Consider the following 20,040-nt stretch of genomic DNA (forward strand, 5'->3'; position numbering starts at 1 on the left):
AAACTTTGAAAATGTATAGATAATTTTCTTTCTTATGGTACGGGATTCGATTGAATTTGTTTCACTTCGTTTCCATTTCAAAGCATTAATTTTTTTTAGGTGAGTTTGAACAAGGTAAATCACGATGAAACGCATGTGTTGGAATCAGGCTTGGTACTAGTTGCAAGTAGTAATGAACAAAGAAGAAAATCTTGTTTAGCTTACACGCAAAACTCAGCAAAACAGATTAAATAATTTTTTTGCAAAAAGGGGAAATTATTTTGGACCGTTCCCTCATGATTCAGTAACTTAACAAATTGAGGTAGAAAAAACAACCTAGTTTACAAACTAAACGGAAACGAACAGAAAGTTTAAATTGTAGATGTACATGTAATTGAGCAAATGCAGACTCAGCAGAGGTGTGAAATGCAAGGAAATTACTTGAAGGCACTGGACACTATTGGTGATTACTCCAAATAATTGTTACAAGTAGTATAAAAAACTGACTTGGTATCGAGCAATGGAGAGCTGTTGTTTATAAATGTTCATTGGTTAGGAGAGTGTGCAGAGTTTTCAGTTTTTTCAAAACTTTGTGGCAATATTAAGCGAAATCAAAGTTATGCGTGTTAAAAAAAAAAAAAAAAAAAAAAAAAAACACTCTTAAATTCATGATGCACATAAAATTGTACAGTCATGTTTACCCTGACTGCCCAAGTTCACATCATCCCCCTGCTGACACAGAACCTTACAAATCTGACACGTTGACTTTCCACTAGCCATCATCTCCCAAGCTCACTGCACATGGTGGACGTCATTGGTTGTTCATGTTATAACACATTGACCCCCTGTGTATGGACAAACAAGCCTGCCCCCCACACACACTCACACACATTCTACACAAGGGTTATATACCCTAGTGTTGTCAGATCGTGGGCCGACAAGGAGTCTATAAATAGAAGCGTGTTAGCAGCACGGTAGGGACAACAAGCCTTGGAGGTAGGGTCGTGTGTGTCCAATTTGCATTTGACCTCAGCTAGTCTGACGTAGTTCGACGGATCAGGTTGTGTCTAAAATGGTGTTTGGCTGTGTCACTGTGAACTGTTGTTGTTTTTCTGTCTGATGATTCGGTTAGTGTGTAGATATTCTGTACATCATGAGTTATTTCTGGACTATTCAATAATATGTGTGTCAAAGTGCATCAATGGCACAATAGAGAAAGGATCTATACATATAGTGGCGCTGACGAGGGCCTTATTTCATAGAGCCTGCTGAGGCAGGCAATACTGTACTTCTTAACAAGTTTCTGCTTAATGAAAATAAGCTGGATACCAGTCACAAACTTTAGCTGGTGACCTTAATATTCTGGTAAGTGTAAGGCTGGTCCGAAATGGCGACTTCGGCTACAGTTATGGCTAGATCAGTGCGTCTGCTAGTGTTAAAGACAAGGCAGACGCGCTCGATCTAGCCAGAGCTGTAGCCGAAGTCACCGTTTCGGACACGTCCTAATAATGTTGTGCTTGCTGTGTATTGTTTCTGCTTAAAAGCAGCCGTATGAAATTGGGCCCAGTTTAAGTGAACTTTCGATGTGAAATGACAATGGATTTGTGTTGTATGTAGTTGCAGTTCAGAGGCCCACCTCAAGATATCAAACTTGCTAACCTCTGAAAATTTGCTCGGTACACCTTTGAAGATATTTATTTGCTGACCTTTTTTACTGTGCATTTATGTCACTAGGGCCAAACTTCATAGCTCTACTTTTAGGAGAAAACACTGCTTAGCAATTCTGCTAAGCCAAAGTAAGTAGGGTACCAGTCACAGCTCTGGTACACTGTGACAGGCATTTTGGCCGGTAACCTTAATTCGGTAAGCTTAGGCATCTCTGTGAAACTGGGCCATTGGCTTTCTTTGAATATTATGTGCCAAGATTTTGGGTTTTTATAAAGTGGTTTTTAGGCCCCCCTATCTACGTACGAAGTAACTTTTAACAAAGCCCAGATTCCAATTTTATAAAGCTGTTTTGCAGAATATGGTGCTAAGCAAATGTTTTTTTTCCCTCTGCTAAACAAAAATGAACAGGGAAACACAAGAAGCACCCAACATACGTCATACATGGTTAACCCATTTTGGCTTTAAAAAAAGAAGTAAGATTTAGTTTTCTTTTCTTAGCAAATTTACATGCTTAAAAGCTTTGTATGAATTAAGGCTCCATTCTTAAACAAGAAAAGAAAAAGAAAAATCAAAAAAGAAATACCACATTTGCGTCATAAGGATGTCCACACAAAAGCAATTTTATGTAAGAGGATATACTATGGATTAGCTGCAAATAGCTCCACTGGCTCTCCAATTGAAAATCTATTTTTACCTTCAATCTTGCAAACAAACATGTTTAATCTGATATGTCCATGGCCAGAATGTGTATTTATAGGGACTTGTTTCTCCGCCGCGCTAGTGGCATGCCATGTATGCAAAAGGTTAGGGAGAATAATCAGCGGCCTTTTACTTTCTATTTTTGGTCGTCGGAGGACGTGCGGGTTTTTATAAATTTACTCTCGGAGGATGTTCACGTTAAGGACGTGTACTTTATTTTTGTCGGCGGTTGAAGGTTTTAAAATTAGGTGTGTTTGTTCGGGATGGATCTTACTTTGTGTTTTTGTGTGTGGTCTTTTTTCAGTGGGTTTGTTAAACAGGCTTTATTCTTGCGTCACTACTATTGGTTAAAGGATGCTTGTTTTTGCGTAATTGAAAAAAAATCAACGACCCAGACTTGATAAACTTTGGCCCAAGTGGGTTATAACGCCCCCTCGACCCAGTAATGGCATCACTTGATTGTTGTTGGTTGGATTTTTTTCATGAGACGATAGTGAGAATAGACTGTGCAAGTCTAGGGCTTATTATGCTCTCCTCGGAGAAACCTCATGTTGTACACAGTATACAGGCCTGATGCATCAATGAGGCAGTTGCCTCTATGCCCCCTTGGCCCAATTTCATAGCGCTGCTTAGCGGCCGATTTTTTGCTTACTGTGCAATTTCTATTTAATAGCACTGCTATCGTAAGCACACAAAAAGGCATGCTAACCTTCTGGTGCTTACCTCACGAAAATAAATGACGTCACCATGCAAAGTCACGGTAAACATGCAATATGGCCGCCCAATTTTTCTGCTAACCTGTGAAATACACTAAGGCTAAAGCAAATTTTTCTGCTATAGTAAGCACGAAAATTTTCTTACCGTTAAGCAGCGCTATGAAATTGGGCCCTGATCATTGCCTTGGTGCCCCTTAGTTGAAAGATAAACTTCCATCATAGAGGTGACCTTATATACTGAGGAAGAACTGGCCTTGTCTTGAAATTTACACTAGCCGAGAGATGCCTGATGAGGCCAGTGATTTTTAGCGTTGGGGGGGGGGGGGGGTCAGTAAACTCAAGACCAGACAAACTCCGGTGGTGTTGTGTTTTACTATTGAAAAACACCTCGGTGACTTTCAAAAAAAAATATGTTCAATTGTTGATTATGGAGTCTGATTGTATGTGACCTTTAATCCTGTTGATTACATGTGTATTGTACATGTACCTACCCAGGAGGCAAATAGGGTTAATCTTTTCTGAGTGGTTCAAATATATAAACAGTTCAGCCATTTCTCATCTTGATTAATTTTATAAAAAGAATTCTGGGGTCGATTTCACAACCCACTAAGAATCATCTTAAAAGATGAGTTGTCAGTATTACCATAGTGATTCATATTTTGACATTACACTTTGCTTAGCAACTAAGATCAATTGGCAGTTAAGATCAATCTTAGCTCTATGTGAAATTGAGACCAGAAGGGTTGATTTCACGAAGATGGTCCTAACTTAGGATTACATGTAGTCCAAGGACTCGTCAGGAGTTTTAAAAAACTTAAAGACCCTGTACACTATTGGTAATTGTTAATGACCAGTCTTCTCATTTGGCATCTCAACATAGGCATAAAATAACAAACCTGTGAAAATTTGAGCTCAATCGGTCGTCGAAGTTGCAAGATAATAATGAAAGAAAAAACACCCTTTTCACAAGAAGTTGTGTGCTTTCAGATGCTTGATTTCGAGACCTCGAATTCTAAATCTGAGGTCTCAAAATCAAATTCGTGGAAAATTATTTCTTTCTCGAAAACTATATTACTTCAAAGGGAGCCGTTTCTCACAATGTTTTATACTATCAACCTCTCCCCATTACTCGTAATCAAGTAAGGTTTTATGCTATTAATTATTTTGAGTAATTACCAATAGTGTCCATTGCCTATAAGGTACAAGCCCCCTGTGGTCTTTCGGATTTTCCACCCAAATTTGACATCTTCTTGCAATACTACTTGCAAGCCTGCTACTTCCTTCTTGTATTATACAAGAAGGAAGTAGCAGGCTTGTGTTGGAGTTACACTGTGTGATGGAAACAGAATCATTAACTTAAACGTACTTGAATCTCGTGCTTGCATGCACATACTTTTGAAAATCACACTTAGTGTTTACCATGGTTAATAATAATCGAAGGGACACATTTAGCCGTGTTCACACTGCCAATGTTTTTTTTTATTTCATGGAAGTGTGAGATCTACCCAGACTATCATATGGTGAGCCACATTAAACCGGTGCCAGGTATAAATCCAGGGGCCTGTTTGATCGAGCAGCTGACAACCCAAACCTTCTAAGCACCGCTGAAAGGTGCTAAGCAGAAATGGGTTACCAGTGAAAAATACCACACTGTGTACATTGATTGTGACTGGTCCACAGCTCAATTGGTGGACAGCAGTAGTTCTGGTTAGCAGATGTGTGAGACAATGTCCAGGTGCTTCGTCGAGTGGTGTCGGCGATTCATTGATAAATGTGTTTAATCGGTTCCGTCATGAACAAATCAATGCGAGATCATTCCACAGTGATCTTCTCGGGACCGTGGGAAATTATTATAATCTCTTGAATTGTCGCCTCACACAAAGGGGCGAGATTAATAAGCCGTAACGGAATTGGATTTATTTCAAGGCGCACATTCATCGATATCCATTTTTGGAGTTTGATCTGGCCAGATGTGTTGACTGCTTTAAAAAAAAAATAGCTATTTATAAAATAAATTCATGGCTAAATGTGATAGAGGGTGTTGACAGCGTCTGGTCACCACTTTGCAATTCCCAGAATACAATACGAGGAATCGGGCCAGGTATAAACATATATAGAAAGCGCTATTGTTTGTTGTGTCATAATTATCAAAAGTTCGGTTGATGTCGAGATCCTGAACAGATCATCACTGCACGGACATGTATCCCCTGCAAGCCAGGAACTTTGCTGACTCCGCACGCCGCGGTCACTACCACGTGTCTGCGCACATCACCCCGGCCGAGATCCGTGTCAAGCTCTACCGCTATCTCCAGTCTCTGGAAAGCGCGTCTCGTGAGAGGGCGCTAGATCTGTGCGGTGCTTCACTGCCACAGTTTGACGAGACGAGACAACATCTCACAAGATTTCCTTTGTTTACTTCTTCTCCTACAGAGACAACTCTTGGCGGGAGTCGGGATACAGTCAACATTGAGACACACTTCAACAGTATGCATCTCAAAGGTAGGTCAGGCTTGTATGCTTCGTTTTTGAAAGGGCACCAAGGCATTTTCTTCTTGGTAAAAGGCACCCTATGAGGAAATTGTAAATTTAAACGCTATGAGGAAATAGACTAGGGGGCATTGAGGCAATCGTCTTCGATGCCTCCGTTAAGTATCAGGCCTGGTAGGTTGTCGATCATTGGGACGGGAAAAAGAGAGGGGGGGGGGGGGGTTGATAATGAGGTCTAGGATCTCCCTTGAATTTTTTTCCTTAAGGGGCACAGACATTTTCTTCTGGTAATACCCCCATCACATTTAACTTGTTAAAGCCATTGGACACTTTTGGTAAACAGTATTGTCCAAGGCCCATACTTTGTGTGTCACAACTTATATATAAAATAACAAACCTGTGAAAATTTAGGCTCAATCAGTCGTCGCAGTCGGGAGAAAATAACGGGAAAACCCACCCTTGTTTCCGCACGTTTCGCCGTGTCATGACATGTATTTAAAATAAATCCGTAATTCTCGATATCGAGAGTTGATATTGTTTTAATGTTTTCTTGAAAAGTAAAAGCATTTCGTGTTCACCATTACCTTCTGTAAACCCTGTAAGTTATTTTTAAATCTGTGAACTTTTAAATTGTTTTCTGTTTCAAAAGTGTCCAATGGTTTTGACACAACGATCTGAACATTTAGTCTTGTTGCAAGACGATAGTAATGTGTGCAGCGAGGAGGGAGCCAGAAGGGGATAGTTGAGTGAAAGTGTGAATAACAGTGTCTTGCACCAATACTACATTTTTCATGAGAACGAGTTTGGTGTGATGGGAGTATCGGGGACACTTTTATAAATGTAACCACAGCAAAGGGCACCACAGCAAAAGCACAGTGGTCCATGGCAGTTGCTGGGGGCGGTGTCGGTTTAATATCGAGGCCAGGGGTCGTAGAATGGGGTGCTGGATGGCGAGGGAACAAAGTCGGGGGTTCAGAGATGGGACGGATGAAAGACTTTTGGAGGCTTGCTGGCCGCTGGCATTTCTGAGCATGCCATTATGTTTTTGAGAAAATTCAAAGGCTTTGTGGTGCTGCTCGAAAGATTATCATTGAAGAACCAGTCATAAGATGTGCAACTTTGTCGCCAGTTACCAACTTATTCTCTAAATGGTATCATTTGTCACCTCTTCAAAAGGTAAAGCATTGAAAAATGATCTTAAACTTGTGTATGTGTTTTTATGTGATGGCAGAAGATGTGGCCAGCGGCCAAGTGCCAGCCGCACCCGGCGAGGCCCCAGGCCGGCTCAACCCGGATGCAGCGAGGCAGCTGCAGCATGAGCTGATCGAACTGCAGCAGCAGCAGCAGTGGCAGCAGCAGCTCCTCATCAGTCAGTTCAAACAGCGGCAGGATCAACTGTCTAAACAGCACCAGCAGCAGCAGCACGAGCTGATCAGGGTAATTACATCAATAAAAATATAATAACATTCAGTTTTTATAAATCGCCTTTTCACACTGGTAATTATAGTTAAGTGTCTTGCTCAGGGACATAAGTGTCACGACCGGGATTCAAACCCACACTCCGCTGAACAGAATCACCAGAGCTTGAATTCGGTGCTCTTTTCCACTCTGCCATGACACCCATCTATGCCAGTCTGATTTTCAAGCCAGGTTCCAATTTCATGTAGCAGTTAACTCTTTAGAGACCATTCATTTCTGTGTAATCATCACAAAACGCCCAGACGTTGCAAATATAAGTTGTTTTTAATCAGATTTCACAGTTGAAAACAGAAAATCTAGTTATGTGTTTAGAAATTGGGATACTATGTTAACACACTACATTGGAAATTGTTCATAGCCGTACATTACCTTTCTTTTGACCTCTTCGTATGAATGGACTCAAGTTGAACCTTGAGGTCATTTGTGACTGCTAGGGGCATCTTAGTGCAACCCAATTGTGGCTGCTATGGTCTCTACAGGCTTAAGCACGATACTGCTCAGCAGAAATATGGGTTAATAGCCATCACTATTGTTTAATATTTATCTCTCATTACTGGTTTCCTGCCTACTTTTTCAGCTGTGTGAAATGGGTCTCCGGGGACCAATTTCACAAAGCTGTTAAGCAGAAAAAAAACTTGCTTAGCAAATTTCTTTGCAAAAGTGTTAACTTCATATATTTCATAAAAAACAAACGCGTAAACAAAAGTATATTTGATTAACAATCTAGAAGACTTGGCACCATGTTGATGCAGCAATTTATATCAATTGGGAATGCACTCACAAACTGCCATAATCACCGGATCATTCATGTATTACAAATTCACCTTTGCGTTATGCTCATTGCTCACCAAAATTTGTGAGGTACAAACTGTACATATTTGTTCATCAATTTAGGGCGATGTCAGGAGATTTTACTTGTTGGACAAATCTCTCTTGATTGGTTTGAGATTCTGAATCGTTCTTTTTTATCAATTCATACATTTTTTTTTCATTGCATGCTATGTTGACTAACACCGACATGAATTTTAATTTTTGGTTCCATTCTACCCCTTTTCTCCTGCCCTCCTCCCCACACATTTTTGTGTGCATGTGTTTTTGTTTTCCTTCTCAACCAGCCAACCTTAACATCGGTTGGTTTCGATTAACACTCCCGGCAACTTTGTGTCTTACAGTTTCAAAATGTCCACTTTGCACCACAGCAACAAATCCAGCACGATCGCATGATCCTAGCGCAGCAACAGCAGCAGCAGCAACAACAGCTTGAAGCCCAGAAGCAGCAGGCCAAGCAGCAGCAACTGAAGCAGCTACTTGCCAAGAAGGACAAACCAAGTAAGTCACGAACGACACGTCCTTAAAGACTCTGGACACCATTGGTAATATTGTCAAAGACCAGACTTTTCACTTTGTGTATCCCAACTTATGCACAAAATAACAAACCTGTGAAAGTTTGAGCTCAATTGGTTGTCAAAGTTGCGAGATAATATTGGAATAAAAAACACCTTTGTCAAGAATCGAACTCTGAGGGCTCAAAATCAAACTCGTGGAAAATTACTTCTTTCTCAAAAACTACGTTACTTCAGAGGGAGCTATTTTTCACAATGTTTTATACTATCAACAGCTCCACGTTACTCTTTACCAAGTAAGGTTTTATGTTAATAATTATTTTGAGTAATTACCATCAGTGTCCACTGCCTTTAAAGGAAGAGTACGAAGGAAACTGTGGCTGTGTCAACTGCTGGACTGCTGAATCATCAGTCAATGATGTTTAGGATGCCTTAGCAACAGCTGTAGTCACAGCAGTAGCCGTAGTCGCTAATTTGGATACAGAATACTAAGCCATTCTTTTGAGTTACCTTTTGTATAATGTCTGGTTCACTGTTTAGTAACAAGTGAAACACTCAGACTGGATTTTCCAGACTACAGAAAGTGTTGCTAAAATGTAGGTCACAAGGTTCTGTCATTGATTTCAACATATATCTACTCTCCTAAATGTTGTCACCCTGCCCCCCCCCCACCTCCAAATTTACGTTAGTCAAAATGGACCATCCATTTGATTCTGTGGACACTTAGTTCTTGATGTTCATAGGGCTAAATATCTCACTTGAGGCTGTTGAGCAGAAGATCTTGCTAAGGAAGCAAATTTGGTAATCAAAAATTGGCGGATTACCAGTCGTGTGTAGCATACATTGCATTAAATTTTGGCTTGTAACCTGTTTTGCTTTTTAAAAGTTTTTATTTGATTTTTTTTGCTTAGCAAGATTATTTTCTTCGCTAAGCAAATTTGTGCGCTTTTAGAGTAGGGTAAATTGAATGACCCCCACGGATTATACAATTTTAAAAATAACAATCGTGCTACGATGTAGTTGCAAGCTCGAAATAGATATTATTCTCTTATTAAGGAAACAAATAAACAGAAATAAATTTCCTACAATCCTGAATTCATCCGGAGTTTGTTTTTGGATGTTCTTTTTTCCCCTTCCTCATTTAGTATTTTGTGTTTAGACCAAAGCAGTGTTTTGTTATTAAGCGACCCCCCCCCCAAAAAAAAACCATCACAACTGCCAACGCATTCCAAATATAGAGTTGGTCTGGATATTTTTATTTAGAGCTCTGCGATCAATTGTATTTCTTTCTGTTGCTTACGTCTTTGCCAACCCCACCTGTCAATGCGGTTGATTTTTCACGAGAAGTTGTTAACAAAAAAAGATTTTTTTTCTCCACGTATTGATTATTGTCGTTGTATTCATGAAGGTGTTGTGATTGTGTCGATTTAGTTTTTTGAGCTCATGGCTGTTTCATTCAAACAGCTGACACGTTTGTTTGTTAACAGGAATTGGTCGAAGAGATTATCTGATGGTTAATCGATTCTGTTTCAATTTGTATCTATTTATTTATATATTTTCTCGTTTTGTTGTTGTGTCATCCCCGGGAGTTGTTTTAAATGAGCAAGAAAAATTACTTTTTTATTTATTTTGTTTTGCTCTGTTGTAAATGTAAATGCTTTAAACAAAGTTACTCGCCTATCCTAATTTGTAAAAATATGATATTAAATATGATCTGGTCCCAGACACAACTTAGGCATTTAAAAGTCAATTTAGACGATAACCTGATCTTTGTTGACAGTATTTTGCCTGTGCTGAGAAGATTCACTGAATTGTCCTTTGATAGATGCATTGAGGCAGATTTTGGCGCTATATAAATGATTTTTATTATAATTATTTTATCTATGCCTTTACTAGGTGCTAACCCTTCCGAAGAAGTCAAAGAAAAACTCCAGAAGTTCCTCCTGGATCGCAAACAGCGCTCTGAGCTGGCGGCCAGTGGAGGGATGAATCACTCCCCACCTCAGGCGTACCGCCAATGGTCCATGGCCAACCGGAGTCCCCACGGATCCATGGAGCACCACTCGCCGCCTCACAATATCTCCGCACACTACCAGCCAATGTTTGGACAGTATGACAGTAACTTCCCGCTGAGAAAAACAGGTGAGTCTTCAGGGCTTGAAACTAACATTGGATCAGTGTTTTTTAGCACAAAGATGTTCCAACAGCTTTATTCCATGTACATGTACCACATCTCTTTGGAACTCCTTGCCTGGTAGATGTTTCCCCCCATTCTACAATCTGGATTGTTTTTAGATGAATATCAATTCCTGCCTCCAGCTCTCCAGAGTTATTTTCATGTTTAATCATTTGCTTCTTGTAGTCCCTTACCTAGAGTGGCTTTTCGCCTTGTTTGGGGCAAACTTGCATAAGCATTTTTTAAATTTTAAATCAGGGGTCAGTTTCACAAAGAGTTAGGTTTGGACTAGTCCGAGGAGATACTAAAAACCTAAGGCTAGTCCCTCAAGATAAGACTAAGTCTTAACTCTTTGTGAAACCCACCCCAGGCTAGTTAACTCATGTCTGGACAAGCCCGACAGTCATGTGGATTTACCCAAATTCGACCCCTAGTTTTTTAGTGGTATGAAAGTGCCTTCTAAAACAGGAGAGTACAAAGATGCTAAGCCAATTATTGTAGAGCTGCTTAACCGGGTAATGTTGCTTAAAACAATTTTCTATTAAGCAAAAGTAAGTAGGATACCAGTCACAGATGGTACATTTGGCATGGTATTTTGGCTGGCGGCCATATTCTCATAAGCCTAAATTTGTTTGGGCCTAGCTAGTATTTTTGTGCTGGGGCAGCTTCACAAAGTGAGGCCCCCCTGATTGTATTTTCCATTGATTGAAAATGTTTTCTTCCAACAATGTGTGCGTTGTTTTGTTCTGTTTAGCATCCGACTCCAATCTGAAGGTGCGGTCTCGCTTGAAGGAGAAAGTGACGGAGAGGAGGAGTCACGGGAGCCCCCTCCCACGACGGCGAGACGGTCCCGGAAGCCTGAAGAGAAAACCTCTAACCGGTATGGTTAATAATAATAGTTATATACAACATTTATATAATAATACTAATAATCAATTTTTATACAGTAGTTTTATCACAGCCCGAAGGGCATATCAAAGCGCTTCTGATGACATTATTACCCCTGGTCACTGTGCCTTAAATCATTCCTTAAACCATCTCAGCTCCCCGGGGAGTATACTGACGGTGCTGCGAGTTACCGCGCTCCGAGCTTATCGCACACATAAACCATCTCTGCCCTAACAGTTACCCATTTTACCCTTGGGTGGAGAGAAGCTAAGGGCACGAGTGTCACGACCGGGAATCAAACCCACATCCCACAGAGTGGTTGCCAAAAAAATATTCTCCTTCTCCATGTTTTGTACGCCATATTTAAATCATCGTACTAGAGTTACTAAATCCACCAAAACCCATCCCTGAGTTTGAAACCATGTGGCTCTGGGTTTACATAGTAAGTCAATTGTCTCTAAACTTGTGTGTTTTGGAAACTTATATTTAAACAGTGGATACATCTCCTTCAAGTAGTGCCCCTGGTTCAGGACCAAGCTCGCCCCTCAGTGGAGGTGACGGGGCGAATGGAATCGGAGCAGCGGCCATGCCCGAGGTAAGAAGCTAGTGTAACCCTTTCTCTGTAGGTAGCCCTTAAAAATATTGTGAAAGAGGCCCAAACTGCTTAAAAGCACAAAAAGGTAGCTACTAAAACTCAACAAACTTATGCTGAACAGAATAAGGTTACCAGCGCCAAAATACCACAATGCAAACTTAACCGGGGGAAGAAAAAAAAATTCCCAAAACGTGCATGATTTTGAAAGGGTTTCCCTCATTACATGAGCGTCCGTGCCAGTCCATTCTTATTACAACCCTAATTGGACATCTACATCTTGACTTGCTGCCAGATTGCCCCGAAGGCTCATGATTTCCGTTGGTTGAATGGCATCCGGGGCCAGGGTTAATTAATATAGCTAGGGGGGCCTGGAATTCTTCATTAATGCAAAGGGGTTTGATTTTTCCATTAAAAAAAAAAAAATTCTGTTATTGAGTTTCCTGTGAGGATTGTTTTCCAGAAATTAATATCTGGATGGTTGAAGGTAGTCTTGTAACATTTTGTTCCTTGAGGGTTTTGTATGAAGTAGATTCTGTTAACAAAAAATGGGTAAAGAGAAATGCAGCCATTTCTAATCTCACATGCTTTAAAGGGTGTGAGTACTTTTAAACACAATGTCCACAGATTTACATTAAACTTGCACGGTTTGAAGATAATGATGGTAGAAAGCTTCCCTTTAAACATTACTTGCTGAGGTGTTGTAGTTTTTTGAGAAATATTGCTTCTGGTATTGCTATTTTGGTAAACGTAGTTTTGTTGTGCTAAGCTAATTTTTTTTTTTGTGGTTTAAGCAGCTCTATGAAACTGGGCCCAGTTGTTTATGACCAATAAAGTCTTACATGTACATGTATGCGCCAGACTTCATTCTAATTCTCAAATGGCTTATAGAACCTGTTCACACTGCGCAGCGCACATACACGCGCATCTGCTGTCCGCCAATTTGTGGGTCAAAGCGTGCACAAAAGGATGGTAGAGTCGTTAACTCACCTTCAAACAATGCGTGTCTACCTTTTTTTTTGGGGGGGGGGGGGGGTCCATTCCTTTTGTGCACGTTTTGACACACAAAATGGCGGAAAGAAGACGCGCTCGTATGTGCACTCCTTTGTGCACTGCGCTCTGTGCATAGGGTCTATTCAGCGAGATACAACTTTATTACCAAAGCAAAATGTAAAAACATTTTTCCTCTGATGCGCTGACTTGATGTGGACCTGACAAATGCTACTCTCCCTCATATTGCATGTAGGATATAGGGAGCTACCTGCTGCTGAAACGCATGTACAGCAGTAGCACAAGTGACGTCAACCTCTACACATCACCGTCCCTTCCCAACATCTCTCTTGGTCTGCCGCCGCCGGGTGGGTCGTCGCAGCACTCACCCCAAATGGTACGTACACCCTCCTGTTTGCTGTTGGGTCATGTGACCTGTATTTTTTGTTTTCATCCCCCCCCCCCCTCTCCCCCCTGCTAATGTTCTCACCGGCCTCTGTCTGTTCTTGTTCCTGTATAGAGGGACACGTTGCCTTGGATCGGGCGAGTTGGTCTACGAAAAGCGTTTGAAAACCGTTAGTTGTAAAATGCTTATGGCTGGAAAGATGTTTTAAAAGTAGAATATAAGGATCCACACAAACGTGCCTCGAAATTTCAAGGCTTTCCTTTTACTTCGCGAACTAACACGGTCGGCCATTTTATGGAGTCCTAAACTTTACTCCACAAAATGGCGTACCGTGTTAGTTGACGACTTGTAAGGATAATCATGCAATTTCGAGGCCTATTTCTGTGGATCATTATATTCTACTTTCAAAACATCTTTCTAACCATACATGTATGCATTTTTATAAAAAACGGTTTCAAAGGTTTCATAGACCGATTCGCCCGATCCAAGGCAACGTGTCTCTTTAACTTTGTGAGTGAAAAAAAGGGGAACCCCCCCCCCCCCCAAAAAAAAACCAAGCAATCTCTGTACTTGTTCCTGTGACCTGCATTTTTGTTTTCACCCCCCTCTGCTGTGCTCTCACTCGCTTATTGTGTGTGTTTCTCTCTGTTATTATTCCTACTTATGTTTTTGAGTGAAAAAACAAAACTACCCAAGATTATGTTTGAGCAATTTCGTCGACTTTACTTTATACTTTCCTATTTTAGAACGCATCGAATTTACGCAATTCTCCATAATGATATTTCTGACTAACAGCTGATAAAGGTTGATTAATCACAGTTGTGATGTGATGTGACGGAAATCACACTTACATTAACTTGGTTAGGGTTTCGTCATTTCATAAACAGCCACTGGTCTGCTATGATTATTATGACGGCCCTCCTTTAAATTCCATCTAAGATTAACTGAGGCATGGTTGCCGTGATGATCATAAAAACACTCAAATGTGAGATAGCTATTTCCCTTTGATCACTGAGGATGGGACATTGATTAAAAGAATGTCATCAATGATTAAATGTTTGTTAGTTAAACATTCCAAATTTGATTGTTAGCAGCAGCCATGTACAACTGCATTAAACTTACAAGTATTTTCTGTGACGCACTCACTCGAACTACTCATTTGGAAGCCAATTGTCAACCATCGGTACCACGGTATTCACTGGTTCCTTCTGCGCTTTACACATGTTAGCATGGAACAGGCTATCGGGACCACTGTTTGTGTCCGGATAGCAGTGAAGTTTGATTGAGTACACTACACTCTTCCACAAAAACAACAAACTTTTTTTTAATAAAAAAAAACAACCCCCATTTAAACCAAATGGAGAGATGGTTTAAAATACTAGTCTGGGCCTCTTTTAGAGTAATAAGAAAAAACAGTGATCGTGATTGCTAATGTCTACAGGGAACCAGACAAAGCTGGTTATGTTTGTGCTGCATGATAACGGTCTCAGCTACATGTACCATACTACCCCTTTAACCATCACTTGATCCTGCTACCTGTCCCCCTCACTTACACCCCCACCCCCTCCCACCTCCCTCTCACCAACCCCCCCACTACTCCTTTCATAGTGACTGTTCTTCTGTCTCCTGTAGAAGAAAATCCTGCGTGCCCAGTGCCGGCGTTATCGAGTCCGATCGTGTCGGTCCCTCGGCGCCGTACGATTCGAAGACATCAGTGAACAAGTATTAATACTCTGCAACCCCTTTGCCTCGTGTCTGTATACTTGGCATTCTATCCGTCTTTTTTCTTGCCTGCATGGTTTGCATTTTGGATTGAGCCTCGCAATGGCCTTGTGTTGCATGAGTTGACTTTTGAATTGTTTAGCATGGACTCTTGTAGATGGGGATTGAGGGATGTGCATTTTTCTTCGGTCTTGCTTTGTGAGTTTCTGTCGTCGGTGACGACAGTGGACGTACATCCCAAGCAAAGAAACGGCTGAACTTGGTGATTAAAGTCTGGTACCTAGAAGTATTTTGGACATGAATAACCCTGGAATTGATATTGATGAAGGGTCACTAAAGTTATGAGATTTAACATGAGGCAGGAAGCAGACTGAATCCTTCAAAAGAATCAGCAGAGGTAATACAAAAAATGTAAAACCTCATTTTGATTAACCTTCCTACAGTCTGACCATTTAATACTGTGCGCTGGGTTTTGAATGACAAGTGAACCATTCCAGCCTGCAATCATTTTATTAATGCATTGACACAGTGCATTGTTGTACACAGAAGTTCTGTGCACAATCATGCCAACATACACAACCAGTGCTGTCGAATGGTATCGAATGGTTAGTCAACTCGCTGGAAAAATGGCTTCAAGAGTAGGAGGGTTAATTCTCACAGGCTGATGTAGACTAGTTCCGGTTTGGGCTATGGCTATATCTGCTGCAGCAACCTTGAAGAATAGCCATTTTTTCCCCTGCCGTCTAGCCTTTGCCTCTTCCAAAGCCATCAGGGCCCAATCTCATGGCTCTGTTTACTGCCAAATTCCGCGCTTACGATCACCATTCTCCGCTTACTGTGCAAGCGCTGAATTTCTGCGCTAGCTGTGTAAGCGTAAAATGCCTAGTTACGTGGAGTACGCAAGCGCAGAAGCCATGATACATGCTTGACGTAAACGCGGAATTCCCTGCTACCGTAAGTGCCAAATTCTTTGCTTATGGTAAGCAGAGCCATGAAATTGGGCCCTGACTGATTGTTGATTCTCATACCTTTAGTGACCATTCATAGCAATGCATAATGTCAAAATGCAATTTCCAGTGGATATCGGCTCGTGCATAGAATGGAACTAAACATCCTGAGGAATACTAACTCGATATTAATCAAACGGTGTCTGCTGTTTTTATTTGCAACAGCAGCAACCTCCTGTCCAGCCACCGATGAACGACGTAGTACGCATCAAGAATCCACTCCCCGGAACACCTGCCCTCGCACCTGCTTTTATACCCACCGTGCAGTCAGGTACGTAAGATTGCTCAGTGGAAGAGCTGAGAGAACGTTTTGTGGTCAGTACCGTGTTATTGGGAGGCCTTGAAATGACCCACGGCAATTACCATGAAACATTGGAGTGAAACGTTCATTCGAAAGCCATTTAATGCATCATTTTAAATATCAAGTTAAACATCCAATGAAACATGAAATGAAACAATGTAATGAAAGTACTGCTCCAAGTGAAAAAGGCAAGTGAAACTGGCATTGAAAATTTTCCAGTGAAAACAACATTATTAATGACATTTTCTGTTGCTCTCTCTCGCTAGGCTCCATCGTACCCACCGCTGTACCCTCATCTATGCTAGGGGGTATGCCACTTCACGAGGCTAACTCCATGAGTCTAATAGGAGGAGGTGCCGTCGCCCAGAGACTTATTAGGTAAGTTGCTGCTGAACCCTTTCTCTTCAACCCGCCCTCACCTGTTTCATACCAAACCCTCACTCCCTAACTGATCCTATACTCTCCATCTTAAAGGCACTGGACACCTTTTGTAATTGTAAAACACCAGTATTCTCACTTGGTGTATCCCAAAATTTGCATAAAATAACAGATCTGTGAAAATTTTGACTCAATTGGTCATCGCAGTTGCAAGATAACTATGAAGACAAAAACCCCACTCTTGTTGCACCAATTTGTGTGCTTTCAGATGCCTAACGAAAGGCTTCAGACCCGAAGTCTCTTATTGAAGTTACCTCTTTCTCAAAAACTGTGTTACTTCAGAGGGTGCCGTTTCTCACAATGTTTTATACTATAGATCAACAGCTCTCCATTGCTTGTTTTTAAGTTTTTATGCTAATAATTATTTTGAGTAATTGCCAATAGTGTCTAGTGCCTTAACTATCACTCATCGTCTCTCAACCCCCCCCCCCTACCTAACAGTTCTCCTAGACTCCCCGCCCTCCACTCTACGTGTACACCCACTCTTCATCCCATCTGTCACTACACCACCTTGATAACTCTCTTTCCCAACGTTCACTGCCGACCCAACCGTGTGACCTTCATGCATTACCCATTTGTATGAATTAAATTGTCCTACTCTCTCTTGTGTTTCTGTGAATGGTTTTTGTTATTTGGTGAAGGTTTCGCTGTTGATTGTATTTCTATACTTTAAATTTATTTTCTAGTGAACTTTTGTTCTGTTGAGAATTTTTGTTGTTGTCTCTTTCCCCCTTTGAGTCAAGGCCTGATTTCATGGCTCTGCATCCCGTAATCAAAGAATCTGCGCTTACGAAAGCTGGGAAATCTGTGCTTAAATCAAGCTAGGAATTAGCAAGGAGTTTTGCATGTGCAAGTGCGTACTGCATGTTACCAGGCATTCTTCGCTTACACAGCGAGCCCAGAAATTCGGCGCTTGCACAGTTAACGGAGAAAGGTGATTGCAAGTGTAGAATTCGGCAGTAAGCAGAGCCATGAAATTGGGCACAACCTAATCGTTCAAACATAATCTTAAAAATGTAATCTTCAAATTGTTGGTGCCATACTCTACTGGTGTTACTTTAGTTTCTCACTTTTTACTTTAAACTCCATCTTCATTGGTCACGTTCCCTTTGAACTCAACACATAATCCTACCATACTACTCATGACATCATCGGTACCATACTCTCTTCCTGGGGTTCAAGGGTCACCCTCTTTCACTATCATCCAATCTTTCTCATCGGTGTTGTGTGTTTGTGTTCCCCCCCTTCTCGTCTTTCCCCAACTTAATTATCCAGACCTATCCACAGACCCCTAGCCAGGACTCAGTCAGCTCCCTTGCCCACCAGCCAGCACCGGGCCCAGCTACACACGCAGCAGATCATAATGCAGCAGCAGCAGCAACAGCAACAACAGCAGCAACAGCACCAGCAGTTTCTGCAGCAGCAGCAACAGCAGTTGATGGCCTTACAGCACAGACAGGTCAGTGGGTTCGGAATGAGTTGGGAACTACCAACCGATCTGGCCCAAATTGCATAGAGCTGCTAAGCACAGAAATTTGCTTAGCATGAAATATCTTCCTTGATAAAAACAGGATTACCAACCAAATTTCCATTTGTTGCATATTGCTTGTTACTGATATTCAGCTGTTGTTTGCATATCCTGAAAATCACCTGGAAATTTGTTTGGTAATCCTGTTTGTATCAATGAAGAAATTTTATGCTAAACAGGTTTTTGTGCTTAGCAGCTCTATGACATTGGGCCCTGTTGGGAACCAAAATTATTTGGTTAAAATTTGGTTTTATTTAAAAAGACTTTTGATACTTGTATCCAACAGTTATTTGGCACATTTTAATAGAGTATCAACCAATATTAATACCTGTACTCCTGAGACCATAAGAATTTCTTATACCTCTCAACTCCTTTAAAGTATGCAGTACCACCAACCTCATCGGTTGGTAGCCTGTTGCTAATAATTCACATCCACAGGTACCCTTTTACTCTTTGGTGGTGTAAAACACCCAATACCATTCGTCCAGCAATTATGCCTAGCAAAAGAAATTAGACTGAACTTATTTTGTGCACACTGAATGCCAGTATTAAGAGTAACTGATATAGTTAGTGTAGCATTTTTCTATGCTATACAGTACATGTACAAGTGAAATCGTTCGCTGGCAAATGAAGGGTTTATACCAGTTTCCTTTACTAATCTGCATAAATGAATATTCATGTTTGTAGACATTACAACAAGAAGACGCCGTCGCTGAGAAGGAAGCCGAGGAGGCAGAGCATAAACAGGTGCAGAGCCTCCCACTGAAGAACATCACTGAGATCAAACAGGAACCCATTGACATTGAGGAAGAAGATGAAGAGGAAGAGGAACGCCTGCAACTCCAGCAGGTAATGGGGAGGGCAAAGGGATCAGATGTCGGGTTAGGGGTAAGGTGAGAGGGTAGGGGTGGGGTGAGAGGGTAGGGGTGGGGTGAGAGGGTAGGGGTGGGGTGAGAGGGTAGGGGTGGGGTGAGAGGGTAGGGGTGGGGTGAGAGGGTAGGGGTGGGGTGAGAGGGTAGGGGTGGGGTGAGAGGGTAGGGGTGGGGTGAGAGGGTAGGGGTGGGGTGAGAGGGTAGGGGTGGGGTGAGAGGGTAGGGGTGGGGTGAGAGGGTAGGGGTGGGGTGAGAGGGTAGGGGTGGGGTGAGAGGGTAGGGGTGGGGTGAGAGGGTAGGGGTGGGGTGAGAGGGTAGGGGTGGGGTGAGAGGGTAGGGGTGGGGTGAGAGGGTAGGGGTGGGGTGAGAGGGTAGGGGTGGGGTGAGAGGGTAGGGGTGGGGTGAGAGGGTAGGGGTGGGGTGAGAGGGTAGGGGTAGGGTGAGGCGGTAGGGGGTTAGGTATAGAGTGAGGGTGAAGGAGATGGGTAGGGTGAGGGAGGCAGGGTAGGACAAGATGGCAGAGCAGGGTGAGATAGCAGGAGTAGGCGGCAGGGGTAAGGGGGCAGGGATAGGGTGTAATTCAGACATGCAGTAGATCTGTGGGTTTCCCCGTACAATTTTTTTTTTACAAAATTCCCATTTAAAAAAAGAAAATAACTGCTGAATGAAAAAATATTGTAAAAATCATTCAGCTTAACATGTTTGATATTATTCTTACACTAAAGATACAACTTAAATATCTTGCTCGT

General features: G+C 41.7%; 1 protein-coding gene across 10 annotated transcripts in view; it reads left to right on the forward strand.

The window, feature by feature from the left end:
• The window catches only part of LOC139948695 (histone deacetylase 4-like), an 81,742-nt gene that overhangs the window by 44,262 nt on the left and 17,440 nt on the right, over positions 1 to 20,040 (forward strand). For 4 of the 10 annotated variants that reach the window (XM_071946948.1, XM_071946950.1, XM_071946943.1 and 1 more), the window contains 11 exons: positions 5,493 to 5,561; positions 6,781 to 6,986; positions 8,201 to 8,357; positions 10,268 to 10,513; positions 11,302 to 11,427; positions 11,930 to 12,030; positions 13,274 to 13,414; positions 16,318 to 16,423; positions 16,720 to 16,831; positions 18,167 to 18,350; positions 19,107 to 19,268. In XM_071946948.1, coding sequence (XP_071803049.1) covers positions 5,493 to 5,561; positions 6,781 to 6,986; positions 8,201 to 8,357; positions 10,268 to 10,513; positions 11,302 to 11,427; positions 11,930 to 12,030; positions 13,274 to 13,414; positions 16,318 to 16,423; positions 16,720 to 16,831; positions 18,167 to 18,350; positions 19,107 to 19,268 — 1,610 coding nt within the window. Of the gene's footprint in view, positions 1 to 1,013; positions 1,345 to 5,492; positions 5,562 to 6,780; positions 6,987 to 8,200; positions 8,358 to 10,267; positions 10,514 to 11,301; positions 11,428 to 11,929; positions 12,031 to 13,273; positions 13,415 to 16,317; positions 16,424 to 16,719; positions 16,832 to 18,166; positions 18,351 to 19,106; positions 19,269 to 20,040 lie in introns of those variants that run through there. The other 6 variants (XM_071946949.1, XM_071946945.1, XM_071946951.1 and 3 more) reach the window with 5 other exon arrangements.

Source organism: Asterias amurensis, chromosome 16 (assembly GCF_032118995.1).
Source record: "Asterias amurensis chromosome 16, ASM3211899v1".
Taxonomy (NCBI): domain Eukaryota; kingdom Metazoa; phylum Echinodermata; class Asteroidea; order Forcipulatida; family Asteriidae; genus Asterias; species Asterias amurensis.